Source organism: Micropterus salmoides, unplaced genomic scaffold (assembly GCF_014851395.1).
Source record: "Micropterus salmoides isolate LMB-PRFRI ecotype aquatic unplaced genomic scaffold, ASM1485139v1 Ms_hic_scaffold_2656, whole genome shotgun sequence".
NCBI classification, from domain to species: domain Eukaryota; kingdom Metazoa; phylum Chordata; class Actinopteri; order Centrarchiformes; family Centrarchidae; genus Micropterus; species Micropterus salmoides.
In genome coordinates this window covers 1-15,751 of record NW_024041880.1, presented here as the reverse complement: position 1 = coordinate 15,751, position 15,751 = coordinate 1, and the positions used below count along the sequence as shown (strand labels likewise).

General features: G+C 38.5%; 2 protein-coding genes across 2 annotated transcripts; both read right to left on the bottom strand.

The window, feature by feature from the left end:
• Nucleotides 1-382: 382 nt before the first annotated feature.
• Nucleotides 383-9,372, bottom strand: LOC119919307 (protein disulfide-isomerase-like). Its single transcript, XM_038739722.1, has 11 exons — nucleotides 6,679-9,372; nucleotides 6,319-6,519; nucleotides 5,009-5,133; nucleotides 4,769-4,906; nucleotides 4,455-4,562; nucleotides 3,600-3,725; nucleotides 3,302-3,499; nucleotides 3,076-3,196; nucleotides 1,987-2,168; nucleotides 778-867; nucleotides 383-655 (listed from the first exon to the last, which is right to left on the bottom strand). The coding sequence occupies exons 1-11, from the start codon at nucleotides 6,845-6,847 to the stop codon at nucleotides 572-574; spliced, it is 1,542 nt and encodes a 513-aa protein (XP_038595650.1). The 5' UTR covers nucleotides 6,848-9,372; the 3' UTR covers nucleotides 383-571.
• A 226-nt stretch (nucleotides 9,373-9,598) lies between these two features.
• On the bottom strand, nucleotides 9,599-14,726 carry LOC119919308 (lipopolysaccharide-induced tumor necrosis factor-alpha factor homolog). The gene is made up of 5 exons (XM_038739723.1): nucleotides 14,646-14,726; nucleotides 13,140-13,282; nucleotides 11,774-11,881; nucleotides 11,436-11,631; nucleotides 9,599-10,030 (listed from the first exon to the last, which is right to left on the bottom strand). Exons 2-5 carry the CDS (start codon nucleotides 13,270-13,272, stop codon nucleotides 9,925-9,927), a joined length of 543 nt encoding a protein of 180 aa, XP_038595651.1. The 5' UTR covers nucleotides 13,273-13,282; nucleotides 14,646-14,726; the 3' UTR covers nucleotides 9,599-9,924.
• Nucleotides 14,727-15,751: the final 1,025 nt, after the last annotated feature.

Here is a 15,751-nt window from a genome sequence, read left to right as displayed (position 1 = left end):
TTTTGTTTTTTAAAATGGGGGCAAGATATGTACTGAACAGGCTATTTTACCGTTCAAGAATACACTTGTTACTGCTCTCTGGTGGACAAGTGTCATGGAGACATTGTTTCTAAATTACCTCAAACATATCTTTGGCATTTCTTTACTGCAATGTTTTAGTAGCAAATATGAATATCTATGTTAAGATAAAATCAGCCGATAATTTCAATCATGCTGATATATCGGTCGAGCTCTTTATTACTATATTATTCATTGTTAGGTTATACTTTTAAGTCATGGATCTTTTTAACTTAGCTGCTGCTAAGTCTTCTTCAACTTTGAATTCCCATGATCAACATGACAAGAACAGAGACTCACTGTTAAATAAAAAGTCTCACCATCATGAGAGTTTGTAAGTGAAGACTTTATTAGATTTGATTGACCAGATGCTTATTGACAACTTGGTTGAGTAGATAAAACCTGATACATGTTTAGAAAGTACAGACTGAAAGGTATACCACACACACACACACACACACACACACACACACACACACACACACACACACAGTGTACTCTCTTTGTTTTTGGATTAAAGCTCATCTTTGGATTTGTTGGCTTTTTTTGCCTCTTCAGCTTTTATGGCCTCGATGTACTTCCTCCTGTCTTCATCCTCCTGGAGACACAAAAGAAAGAAGTTTATTTTTAACACAGAAAAAAGGCAACATTCAAACACACACACAGTCAAACCACGGCAGTGGTGTTTGTGGGGCAGAGTAATAAAGGAGATAATTTTACCTTCACTCTGTCTTTTTTGGCTTTCTCCATCTCTCTATCTACAAACTTAACCAGGTCCTTCAACTTCCTCTTACCAGGGTAAACCAGCATCTGACAGGAACACAGATTTCACAAACTGAACATTATTGCATCAATACATGTCAAGTTTCCCCCACATAGCAGGGGTAAGGCATATAATCTGCACATTTTTCAGCAGTCATTTGACAATAATTTGCTCCTTTAAAGGTGGGATATGTGATTCTAATCCAATACAGTCTTGTTGTCAAAGTCCGCGAATATCTCCTCCTGGCCTGGGAGATGGCCGTTCTGTCGATGTGATGGGAAAAAAATCTGGTGCTTGTACACAGATGTGGCTCTGTAAATGGGAAACAAACAAAGTGGCTCGAATTGAGCCACACAACACTATTCCAGCAATGATTTGTATGTACATTTCCGAGCTACTAAGCCCTTACACCACTGGGCAGCCTATTAAGTCATTTAACCATAACCTATTGGCTATACTGAGTGCCAAGCATATAACCAAAGACGATCTCCCCCCTCCCATTAGATCAGTTGAGTATGTTCCCTCTTTCAGACATTTTATAACAACCCACTTCTTTGGGTTAGCTTTTGCGATAATGGTGTGCTATGAAAGGTGTCTGGTAGCTGTATGCGTTCTGTGGTCATATGTGCGGGTATGTGAATGAATTAAAAAATGTTTTTCTTGCATGAGTTTGTGTTTTTATTTTTAGGTTTGATATTAAAGTACAGCGCTTTGTAACCTGTGTTAAAAACTGGTATACAAATATAGTTTTACTTGCTTACTCTGCATGTTAGCTCTAGAGCCGCAACTGTAGTGACAGTTGGCTAACCCACAAGTGAGCTAACGTTAGTTACATCACTTGCCGTGTCATTGGATCCATTTCATAGTATCATGGTCATGGTACTGGATTTCTTCAGAATCGCATACCCCACCTTTAATGCATAAAACTCACAGGGATATATTACAGTATTTATCTATCCTCATTTATGTTATGTATGTTTTCATTTCTGTAAAAAAATTTATAAATAACGCAACCACAGTCACCCCATAAGAGATTGTGTCATTAGAGTTGGAATAGATTGATAGTTCATTCAAAACAAGTTTGCAGTCATCACATTAAAAATACTGTTACACTGTAAACAGAAAATACTTAAGATAAAAAAAGAATAATTGAAATTGCTTCATACTCTTTCAGCATATAGAGCAGGGAACAAACAGAGTGATGGGTAGGTGCCCTGCATTGACATGTTGATGTCATTGGCTGAGGCATCGATGCGAGCAATGACAATGTCTTCTCGATCCTTCAAGGTCTCAGCTAACTCCTCCCAAAGTGGAAACACAGCACGTGACTCCTGACTGTAGGGAAGATCTGAAATAGAAGTTTAGTATAGATTATCAGTCAGTGCTGTTTTGGGAACCATGTACAGCTGAACCAAAGCTGTGGTTACAGGCTTGTCAGGACCCGCCCCACTCTGCTTCTGATTGGCTAGTAGTCCTAACTAACAAAGATCAAATAGAAGTGAGATGCTTCACTCCATAGCTACAACAGAGAGTTTAACACACAAGGGGAAACGAGGTGCTGCAGCAATGTGCGGTATTACAGAAAATATGGTATGTTAAACATGTAAACCTATACTGGTACAACCCTGTAATAAAATTATGAACCTGAAAATGACCATAATATGGCCACTTTAAGTTATTGTGGCAAAAGTGTTAGCAAGCAGTTTTTCCATTTACACATTCAGCAGACATGGAGCAACATCATCATTCATTTAGGGTCGTGTTTCTGGCCACCTGACGAGTCCAATGTACAAACTCTCCTTTTAACTCTTTTTCGGGCTCCACCAACTCAAGGGGGAAGTATCTGGCTCTTTAGCTGCTAAATGCTCCAGTGTGTTCATCAGCTATTGGTGATGCTGAGCAGATAGAGGGTATACAACAGCTACCTGCTAGAACGTTGTTGATGAGAGCAGTGAGAGCAAACTGAAAGAGTAAAGTTGCGGGCTGGAAAATCTAGACAATTGAGGGGAACTGTAGAGTCAGGTGATAATTCTCTGTGGGTTCATCACTATACAAGCAGCACCTAGTAATTGTATCTATAAATTATAGACTACTGCAGCTTTAAATTACTACTTTAAACATGATTACGTGTAACCAAGACGTTACACTTTTTGACCAAATGTAGCCTCGTATTAACCAAGGTGACTAGATTTCTTATGAACTGTACATTTCCAAGCCCAGGCTTACTGAACAGTTTTTAGAGTGTATTTACATACAGAAGAGGACAAAAACAGTCTTGTTGGGGTTAAAGACGACTTTCTCCAGAGTCATTCCCACCAGCTCCTTCACCGGCTGTTTGTCCCAACCTTCAGGTATCGGCTCACTCTGCATCCTAGGCTGTTACATTAACACAGACATGAACACGTTATTTATTTCAGCACAAGCCGTTTTCTCCTGCTTCTGTTATTTTTCACACATTAGACGTGAGAGAGTGAATGTTACCTTAGCCTTGCCCTCTAGGTAGGACTGGCAGAATGTTTTTATGGTTTCTACATCCAAAGTTTCAGAAGGCAGGTGATAGGTCACATGGTCTGTCAGGTTGACCATTCGGATGAGTGGAGCCTCAAAATCACGAACCCGGAAGTACTCCATTAGCCTGCCATTACGGGGCTCATCCACGTTCACCCACACAAATAAAATCTAAACACACACACTTGCAGAGATGAAGTACTGTACTCGTAACATCTTGCAAGAAGATTATTCTAATATGGTTGCAATGCTGCTGTTTGAAATAATTTACCTTCAACCTGAATGCTGTAGCAGCACTGTTAAAACCAGAGTAGATCTCTTTAAAGTCAGCAGAGCTTTTGTTGACAAACAGGAGGGCGTGGTTTAACACAGGTGCTGTTAATATCTGATTGGCTGTCTGCAAAAGAGACAATAACATACATACATATCAAAAAAATTAGGTTATGTGTGTCTAAATAGTGCACCCTGTATGAATTACTGCTGAATTAAATCTCAGCTGTGTTAGTAGCTGCCAGCTTGTGTCTTTCCCTGGGAAATCTAACTTTTTAGAAGATTGAAAGAAGGCAATGCCAAAAAATGTAGAATGTAAATGTAAAAAATACTTTTACTTTTTACTTCTTTTGTTCAGTGTTTATTCAAGTTACAGTACAGAAGTTAAAGTAGACTTATGGCAGTCAAAAGTGATGTAATACAATGTGATATGATGTAAAACAACACAATACTCCACCCAAAATGTTTTAAATTTCAAAGACTTTTCCCCTGTTCACACCATGCATTTCAGTAGCAACAATATGACTTTTATTTTATTTTATTTTGTGTCTTTTGGGTGGCCTGTCCAATTAGGGTGTAGATTTTAAATTTGAGAGAACAAAAATCCACAAATCATGTTAAACGTTAGACCTTAGATGGGGAAAAACCTCCTATTTTTTATATTCATTGAAAGAGATATTTGACCTTCAGATTTTCATCCTAAAAACATGCCAACTGAAACCTATAGAAAATCTTCAGTGTATTGATACAGCGAAGTAACCCATCTTAGTGAGTTTAAATTCAAACTTTTTTACCCGAACTTGGCAGTAGAGAAGTCATATGACTGTGAAAATGTACCTTGCATCTAATACTCTACCTGACCAGTGTACTCAGTCACTGGGTCCATCTGGTAGACGGTGATAAAAACGACCAGCTCCTCTTTGGATGTCTGAGGCATCATTTTGTAAGCCTGGATGAGCTTAGACTGCAGCAGATACACACACACACACACACACACACACACACACAGGGAAGAATGCAGTGAACCTCTGGTCTTGAACTACTTTATACATTAATACCTTCCACCAGCTTTATGTGATGCTTTAATGATTTAAATCCTGTCTCTTGCATCGAGTCGGTATATATACAGCTTGTCATATGTGTGTGTGTTGTATGTCATATTTAAAGTACCTTTTTGAGTAGCAGTACTACATCATATGTGACACCATATTTGCTGATAACTTCATTGTTCTGTGTCACAGCAAAGTTAACATCAGGAAGGTCGATCGCTGCAGCGTAGAACACCTGGATGTACTCGTTGTTCAGCTCCTGCACACAAACACACACGCACACAAAATATCATTCAGATAATTGATTATAGTCACAACACCAGTGAGAAAGTGGGAATCTATTCATAATAACATTAATCACCTTAAAGAATCCAACCACTGTCAGTTCCTCTGAGACCTCGGAGTGGCTAAGATCAGTGATGAGGTCAGCAGCAGACCCAGCCCTCCTCTTCAGCCAGGTCAAGATGGAAGCCGAGCTCTTAGGAGCTTAATCACAATCCAGGAAAACAAGTCATATTTAAATAGTAAAATAGTATAGTTGACAATAATAAATACTTAATAAATAGTTAATAGTAAATTATTAACTATTGAGCAAGAGTCAGAAGATGCTTAGCTTAGCATAAAGACTGGAAACAGGGGAAAACAGCTTGCCTGGTTTTCTCCAAGTAAGTAAAATATCTGCCTAAAATTATAAATCTCACTAGTTTACATATTATATCTCATTTGTTTAAAGTACAAATGAGTTGTGTTTAATGGGAGTTGGGTGCTGGTACTATTTTTTACATGACAACAACTTTTTCTGTAGGAGGACGATTTGATTTCAATGTAACTGATGCACACAGCTGCTATATTTGCTTGTTAAATCAGCGATAACACATGATGCAACCTGATCTCAGAAATACGTGAAATGCATGATGAGGTATGTTGCAGTTATATATAAGGAATAGACAAGAAGGCGACAGAGTTTCTAATTCAATTTTATTCATATAGCGCCATTTCATATCAAGAAGCAAAAAAATCAAGTCTGCTGTTGCAGAAGAGAATATTATTGTCAATTGTTGAACAAACAAGAAACATGAAGAAATGGAAGGCTAATTACGTCAATAAGAAATAATTTAAGTGATCAAGAAAATATTTATTGAATACTGTGCTAGCTCAGTGTAGCAACAGATGGCAAGTGGCACGAGACTTGCTTGCTAACGTTTGCAAGCTAGCTAGAAAATTAGCTAACTAGCAAATTAGCTATCTCAGCCTATCAACTGTATTCTCTCACGTAAATCTAACTTTTAACAAATCATGTTTTATTGTATGATGTTGAAGCAGGATTATTTTAACAATATTAACAATATTAGCTAATGTAGCCAGAACAGCCAGGTTAATGCTGATGATCTGTAAAGGAATAAGATCATATAGGATATAATGTTATATACATGGACAATATATATATATATAAGTTTAATGTATTAATTAATTAATATTTATTACATGGTTGCATTACCACATTATCACGAGAAATGATTCACCACCCTACAGCTACGGCTCTCAAAGTTAGTTAGTTATCAGGAACAAAGCTTCTATGAAGGCGCTTAGTTCTTAGTACATTGATAAATTACACCTCCATTAACTGATAATAATGTAGGTCTACGTATAAAGGATACTATTTGCACGTACCAGGACAGAACACAGGGTTGTGTTTATCTCCGGAAAGGTACAGCCTGATTGTGGGAAGTCCTGTCGCATTGAGTTCTTTAGCGAGGTCCTTCTCCTTTGTCACATCAAGCACTGCCAGTTTGACCTCTGACCCCTGAAGCTCTGCAGCAGCACCTTCGAAGGCTGCTGAGACTCGATAGCCTTCTCCAGACAGAGGAGCATCTACATGCACGTAGGAACAGACACACGCAGTGAGTATACATGAGGATGCTATTTGGCTTTGTCCAAAGATACAAACCACTTAGTCGCTCTTATGGTGTCATTTTTATGCTTAGCCTGTACTAACATATAGGTCAAGATCAAGCTGTGTGTGTAACTTACAGAAGTGCACCAGCAGCTGTTTATGTTTTCTCAGTACCCTGTTGAAATTTCCTTTCTTCAGCTGTAAAACTCCATCCTTCTCAGGGGATGATTTGTCTGCCTGTGTGTCAGCGGCGACAAACACACAGAGACACAAGGTCGTCGCCCACAGCAGCAGCAGTGTCCTCATGACGGTTCACTCACAGACTGACAAACTGGCCACTGGAACAAGCTTGACAGACGGTAGGGAAGGAGTGGTGAAAGGTAGGACAGAGATATATATATGTGTGTATGTGAATCAGTGCTGAGCTGGTAGTTGTAAATGCTTTTGTTATCTGCCGACTAGGCCCACAAGTCTGTAGCTGATTAACTTTCCTATCTGAGCCCTGTTGTATGTCTGCTATTGGTTGCTGTTCATATCAAGTATATCACTAATATCTAAATGCCCTTTGCCTAAAACTGTTAGCCTGAACAAGGTCAAAATGGAAGCACAAAAGCATATGCACACACCAATCACACACACATTATGCTCAAGCACTCAAACATATGCGTGTTCATATGCAAAAGCCACCCACTTGCACATATTTTGAAAAAATAAAACTACTTTACAGCTTTGTCAAAGTAACCAGAGACCATTTTTATTTCCCTATCAACATGATAGAATGATAAATAATAACATGAAAACATTTTGATTAAAAAACAGGAGGCAGGGATGCTGGACCACGACAGGTAAAGCAGGTGCATCAATCAGTCACTATATTGAAGGGCATTGACTCAGCAGTACTGGCACCACATGTTTCCTTCAACCACAACCTTCACCCTGTTTTCTATACCTGGTGCGGTGATATCATTAAAGGAATACATCAAGAATTTGAGAAATACACTTCGCTTTCTTGCAGAAGTTTATAGGAGAAGATTGAAAATCTTGTTGCTGTGCTGTGCTGTGTCTGGTATATTATGAAGCTAGAGGCTTTACATAGAGACATGAAACAGCTGACCTGGTTCTGTCCAAAGGAAACAATGCCTGCCAACTAACATCTCTAAAGCACACTAATTTACTAATTAAGTTATATCTTGTACAAAAAAAGACTGTAATTACAAGACGTCAAGATGGAAAAAATGTTCATCAGCTTCAGAGTTGTAATTCGCAGTCAAGAAATATTGGGGAGTTCTTTTTTTGTGCGTGTTGATTAATAATAAAGTAAAGTGCAAGGTAAGAGATTAATAGCCCTCTCCTGACTGCAGCTTCACATATGGACACACAGACATTCTCATCTAACTCCTAGCAAGAAAGTTATAAGATGATAAGAATGGAATTAAATGGAAAACAAAATCACTTTAATAATCAGCTTCATTGACTGGAGTTGTACATGATGTAAATGATATACCAAAGTATGCGTCACAACAATAACATAGATAATAACAAAGACACCATTTGTATTGTTTTTTACCTTGTAAATTTGAGTCACAGTATACACAGTTGAAGAGTTTGAATCCTAGATAGCACTTTAAACTTCAGTAATGTATATTTTCTTGCAGCAACCAATAAATGTTGCTATTGCCTTTTGTATTCAAACTTCCGTCAATCAATTTGAGTTGTAGCAGACTGTACCTTAAAGGCACTGCACAACCACACAGGTATGTTGCATCAGGCCAACTAGCTTCCATGTATAATAAAGATGATAACGATGTTATTTGTCCTGCCCTAATAGGTGCAATAAAACTAAAGGAAGCGCAGGTGAGATGTCAGTGGAGTGGTCTGTACACGCCCACACATTCCAGACAAAAGGTCTAATCAGTCAAATCAACTGTGTGGGTTTACCTTGGCTATGCAGGGCCTTTAAAAGAAGAATTGTGCAGAAAAATAAATTACAGCATGTTAAGTCAACATGATTCACAACAGGCTTTCTTATCTGGCATTCAAGCCTGGAAAAGTTGCCCCCTTCATCATTAAAGTAAAAACAAGTGTTAGCTGTATCTGCATTAGAAAGCGAAGTATTCAAGTTTTGTTCTTTTAGTTTTTAAATATATAAAATACAATATCATAAAAATACAGAATGTCCTAGACATTGTTATGATAATCATAAATTTCCTCTGTTTATCTTTGCTTAGTCTTTTGTCTGCACTCATTAATGTAAAGCGTAAAGGTGCACTTTTGGGGTGGATTCAGTAATGTCAACCTTTAATAGCCATTAATTTGATTTTAAAACTACATTACATTCTTACAAAAGGTCAAAACCGTAATAAAACATGTTCTTGTCTAGTTTCCTTCTATGTATCAGAAAAACTTGTCTGCTTGTGAAGAATGCCTTAAAATGTTATGTGTGTCAACCCAAACCATCCCATCTGTCAGAGATGAAATATGATCAGAAAGATAAAATTAAAATGAAAATCAGATCTTTTTGGTATCATGTACTTTTGCTGTTAAAAGATTGGAATTTTGTCCTTCAAAGCAAAAAGCAGTGGTGAGTTTGAATTTCATAGGATCCCAACTCTGACATCTTTTAACATCTCAAACAGCATAAAGTGCAATTTATACTTCTGCGTCAAATCGACGGCGTAGGTGACGGGGCTGTGCAGAGGCTACGGCGTCGCCTGACGTGCACCTCCTCCAAAATGTAACTACACGTCGAGTCGACGCAGACTGTAAGCTCTGTGATTGGTCGGCTGGGTAGCCTCGTAATGCCTCTGCGCAGACCGGAAGTACCCCGCGCTTTAAAGTAACATTTACTAGCGGCCAAAATGGCAGCTGTAACACAGTGAATCAATATATTTGACTGTCGCAACCCCGCAACTCGTTTCGCTATCAGAATGTGATCCATTCGGTCGGTAACATTTGAAAAGGCTACACCAGCCGCACGTTTACAATTTTACCCCCATTCACGTTAGCGGAGCGCTAAACCGAAAGTTAGCCTGCTCGGCTGGCAAAAGTCAACACAGTGGACGCTGTAGCGCTACTGCCGACTAGCGTTTGGAGGTGTAATTGCAGAATGACGGACACACAAGTATAAATGCATGGCTACGTGCATAGCCTACGGCGTAGGTACGCACGTAGACCCTACGGCCTTAAGCCACTCCTCTTTCCATCTCTATGTTCAGTATATAGTGCATAAACCTGAGATCACACACTCATCACACACATTATTACCTATACACACTGTGTAACTTTAACAGTTTACAGTCCTAGTTTATAAAACAGTTTACTCATCCATATTGTGAAAAAAACTGAACAAGAGAACAGGAGGAGACTTATTAATACTGACAGTGTCAACTTCTGTGTGTGTGCAGATGGATGTTGCACTGTGGGCAGGAATGATGTGCATCTTGTAGGCCACGTATCATGAGCGGGATCAGACAGAAACCGCAGAACAACCTGAAACACACACACATGCAGAGAGGTTTAAGCTGGTTTAGCACTTGGGTGTGTGTCTGTATGAGGGATGAAAAATTACTTTAGTATAAATGTATTACATTATGATATAGGCCTACACATTAATAAATGAAAGATAAAAAAAAGTTTATCTTTATATGAGCACCATCAATTGCACCTAGTGCTCCTGTATTGCCGGTTATTTGCATGAACTGTGTTTGCTTCTGTCGGATTACGGGGGGTGGCAGCGACCAGACCACTGACTTGGCTACAACCTCCTTTGTCTCTGCTAATCTCTGTCAGGAGAGACAAAGGAGGGAGAAGATTGGATACCTTGTAATTACACATTCTTTTCATAAAGTCATAAACTGACCAATCACAGTCTGGATGGGGCGGGAGAGTAAGAAAATGTTTGACACACTACAGCAAACATTAGAAATGTTGAACTCGTTCTGTACAAATAGTTATCAGCAAATTAAGGATTAACAACCATGTAGACAATTTTTGGAGGTGAGCAAAAAAGTATATAAATTATAATGAACACAAACATTTGCCCTAATCAAACCTAAACCACAGTAGTGTAATATGATCATAAAATAATTTTATTTGTTAGACAGTTGAATTATTTAATTTCAATTTATAAGGTGTTGAGATGTTACAAATATTTTATAAACTATCTGTAGGCAGACTATCCAAATAAAGTATAACCTAAAATATATTACCTGTATACTTTTATTTAATGGTATTGTGCTGCTTTATTAGTTAGATATTTTAACTTGGTACTTAGCATGGAGTTCATCTGCCTGTCAATTCATGCAAGGCGTGTGAAGAGGACAGAACAGGTATAACATTATACTAACACACTTTCCGGAGTAATTCTAGTCTGCACCAACAGTGGAGGAATCTTATGCTAGCTGTTGTTGTAAAAAACATGGAAGAATCCATGTACTTTGACACTGAATATGTTTGATAAAGGAATCTACTGTGTAGCTAACTTGTGTCATGTAGATGAATCGCTTGCTTCTGTCTGGTTTGCGATGCGGCCCCCAGCTAATCAATCCTGTTTCAGACTGATGTTGGCACCACCCACTCAATTAGCATACAGGCGCAGGCAAAAATAAATGTTGAAATGTGGAAATACAGGCATAAATAAATGGAGAAATGTGGAAATGCTAAATAAATAAATGTAGAAATAAATAAATAAATATAGATATAAATGTAGAAATAAATGCATGTAGAAATGCATAAACAATAGAGAAATAAATACAGAAATAGCCTTTTTTTAATTACAAAAATATATTAATTTAAATTTATTTATGTATTTAATTATTTATTTCTGCATTTATTTATATATTTATTAATTTATACTTAATACATTTTTCATTCCTCAAATGTCTGTGTGTCTTACCCCACCAAGATGAGAAGTATACACAGGCACCAAGCCGCCCCCCCAGGCATGTATGTGACTTTAGTCCTGACAACATGTTGGCAGTGTGGGCAGCGCACCAAACCGGGAATGTCCCTCAGATGTGTCACTGAGATAGGAACAGGCTGCGGCTGAGGCTGGGTCACAACTGTCGGAGTTTGTATGCAGCTGACACCAACTGGTATTCAGAGTGCACGGGAAGGACAGAAGAGGACATCAGAAACAAAATACAGAAGCAAATAAAACATTATTATTTTCATTTGCCCAGTTATTTTGAATGTATGATTTTAAAAGCAATAGTAAAGATGTAGTTTTAATACTTTGTGTAATTGGATGGATTATGATTCCAGTGTTTTGTGAAGGTGATGTCACAGCAGTTGGCACCCTGGGTGGAGTCAGGACAGGAAAAGGATCTGGCTGAATTGTAACTACAAAAAAAAAAGTTCACATTAAGCCGGTTAAATTTGTAAATGCATCTTTTTCTTTGTTTTTCAGTCCTCCTTCAAGACTAGCAGCAATTTTCTTCCTCCAAAACAGAGCTTTACCAAAATTTTCTCCAGGGTTTAGATATCTTAAAAAATCCTGCTTGGTGTTACAGTGTGTACGGGCTAAATGGAGCTTTCGCAAAACACTGATGTAAGCCAGCCCAGTGAGGGTTGGAGACTGTGTGCCAGTAAAGTTAGGAAGACAACCTTTAGTCGCCTCTAACTTTCTCTGGGAATTAATAACAATTTCATACCCGTTCAGTACAGAAACAGAAAACTAAACCTACTATTATGCACTATTCACTTTACCATGAAATTGGCTCCATTAAAACCACAGAGAACAGGCACTGAACTGAGGTGTCATGGGCAGCATAGTGACTTTTTCTGTGGTCACACATTTTAAACGTCAATACACTTTATCATACAGTACAGTCATTAATGAAGACATAAAGATTTGGTAAGGTGGGCTGTCTGTCCCAGTCCTTCCCAGGGCAGCATTCAGCTCAAGTGGCAACCTCTGGGTCTGAAAAGTGAAGCCAATACGGAAGTGCCCTAAACCTGCATTTATTCCGATGGCCAGCAGGGGGCGACTCCATTGGTTGCAAAAAGAAGTCTGATTGCATTGGAGTCTATGACAAAATGACCCTATTTCTCATTTAGAGGAAAACAGATGATAAAGCAGGGTATGCTTTTGGGTATGACTACCTTGTGATTGACCAGTCGCTACCAGGGCGACTGGTCAGTGCATTTAACAGTGCATTACAGCAAACTTGCGGTCAGCAGCCCGGTTACTTTGTTCAGTCTGAGCTCCTTAATACTCCTTTCTGTCCCCTCCTGCTCTCTGTAATCATCTATACTGTGTTTCAGTACAGTTTAGTGTTACAATTTAGTTGTTGTAACATAAATACAGGTTAATGACAAAAGCTGTAGGCCTACTATGAGATCATTATTGACAGCTATACATTTTTAAATGAGTGTTTGCAGAGGAAAATTAGAGGCAACAGAAAGGTTGCTTAACTTTACTGACACATAGTCCACGCCCGTGTCTGTTGTCGTTGTTTTTGTAAAGCTCAGTTTTCCACATCATATTTATCCATTCTGTATACTGTTTTCAGAAAGCTGGGTTTTAAGGTGAGAAAAACACTGCCTTTTTGGACAGAGGGCCAAAACAGAGAAACAGAAGATTTGTTTTCAAACTTACCTGATTCTAGGTAGGAGGGAGGAGGTGATGTGGGGGAGTTGAGGGAGGTGTCGTAGGATGGGGGAGGGAGAACGTGATTGTGAGGTTGGAGACTGGCCTCCTCATATGATGGGGGTTGCATCTGATCTTCCATTCTAACGAAGCTAGTGATGAAGAGGACAAGAGACAATAGATAATTAACACACAAAGACACACTCTTGCTGGTGTTTAGTATATAGTAAAACCGGCTTTTAAACAACAAACAACTTTGTATTGCATTGTTTTTGAAAATCATTCCTTCATATGGTTACATTTTTGGACCTGTTTATTCATGTTTTAGTGAGAAGGATCTTAAAAGCTTGTCACTATATTTCAGTGAAACGGTTGAAAAGTTAAGGAACCATTCATGAAAGTTGTTAACCTTGGAAGTAGATTTTTGACAAAATTCTCCACTCTGTGTCCATTTACTAATTTTTTAATGCTGGTTTCAGAATCAGAATCAGCTTTAAGGACAAATATGTGTATTCACAGAAGGAGTTTAGAGATAGATAGAAATAGACATGCAGCTAAAAATAAGGACAAGGCTGAACAAAGAAATTGTAGGTCACCAACAAGGATAGGCCACATCTCACAGCCTGTATCAGCATATGTAATTTGTTCAGCTGTCATTGAGACAGTTCAGTTGTCAGGAGACTTACAATTACAGACAATGGACCCAAACTGGTCACAACATCTACTAGGGAGGAGTCAAAGTCATTCATATCCCTGTTGACCAGAGACCCACCCTTCCCAGTGGGTCAGTTTCCATTTCAAACGTCACAGTGCTACAGTCATCTGTACTTCTGTTGTGGAGTTACTGGTATCACCTCCACCCTCCATTACTACAGAATAAACAATAGAGAGGTTTGTACTGGTATACACCAGTCTGAAGTTTCAGCAGAGCAGCAGAGGTTTTAAGTGACTGTGTCAAAACGTTGCAGCATTACTATATCGTGAGTAGAATGACAAAGTATATATGCTTTCAATGTATTCAGTATAAGAATCTATAAGAAGAAATATGGGCTTGTCTGGTACAGACAAGGAGATGACATTACTTATTACTGTATATAATAAGCCATGTTTTAAAATCAATGGGCTCATCATCACCTTAATACAGTTCAAATGCTCAGTTAAACAGTTACTATAGCTTCAACATAATACAGTGTCACTATAGTATGTGAACAGAGGTAGTCCTGTGATTATCATTCACTGCTTCGCCACAAGATGTGCTTTCATGCCAATACCATCACCTCAAACCAACGTTACCAGCCATTATACACACCTGCCAAAAACACGCAAGTAATTCCAGCGCACGTGGGACTCTTCTTTAATGTGAACAAGATATATTTAAGCCCCTGGTATCTATTGAAACTGGCACAAACCTGCCTCTGACATATACAAACTCCAAATACTGTCTGCGAATACTATGTGTCCTCATTCACTACAAAATAGTGTGATGTGTGAGAAATATCAGAGCAGTGGTCTTACCTTGGACAATCGAGGAAGCTCAGATGTCAGTAGGAAACGCATAGGCTACCATGTGGTGTCAGTGGTGACATCACAGCCTGTTGAACCTGTTTTCTTCTGGAATTAGAAACATTTGACTTCCCACAACCTGAAAACACACCCTCTGTATCTGTTTATCTAATACAAGCACACCTTGTTTACCAGCTTCCCACAAATGAGTCTACCTTTGTACAGTCACATGTTCCCTGAATGCAAACTTATTCTCTGATAGAAATTTACAGGATCTTGGTTCAAAAAAGGTGACAATGCAGTTCCTTATCAAATTCTTTATGATTTCTCAGCTCTAGTGTACGAGACTTTCTCTGGTCTAGTCCTGATGTGAAGTATACACAAAATTAAATACTTAGGCCATCGTCTGTACATTATAAAGGGGGGATACGTTATATGGCAAGTTGAAAATACAGTCTGAAATAATTGCTTGGAAAATAGAAACTTCTCCATATTCACCCCTGTTATTAGTCCTGATGTGAAGTATACACAAAATAAAAGAGTTGACAGTAGGCCATCATCTGTGCATTATGGAGGGGGATACATTTTTTGGCAGACTGCATTTCCAGCCAGGTAGGACCAGCAAGCTACTGTTATCACTTTTTGTGTATGAAAAGTGCTGTTTAAATGCAATGCATTAGTAAATTGTTATGATAACAATTTACTCTCAGAACAATTTCCAGCAATATCCAAAGGAAACATGAAGTACAATGTGTAAATATTGTCTACAATGCTGCATTCGGTTTAATGTACATTTCTTTGCAAGGAAGATATTACTATAATCACTGTAGACCTATAGGGAGTCCAAGGTCTGTGTTACAGTGGCAGTATTTTTTTGCGGTATCTGTACTTCACTTTGAGTGTTTTTAGTTGTTGCAACTTTTTACTTTCACTTCACTACATTTCAAAGCCAAATATCGACTTTTTACTCTATTACATTCTGCAGGAGACCTCGTTACATTTGTATTACTAGCCTATGCAGCACACCTGAGTGGAGCAGCACTGAAAAACAAATGTAAAAAACTGATAAAGCTGACTTGGCGCGAATCTATGACGGTTGGATAGTGCCAAAGCAAGGA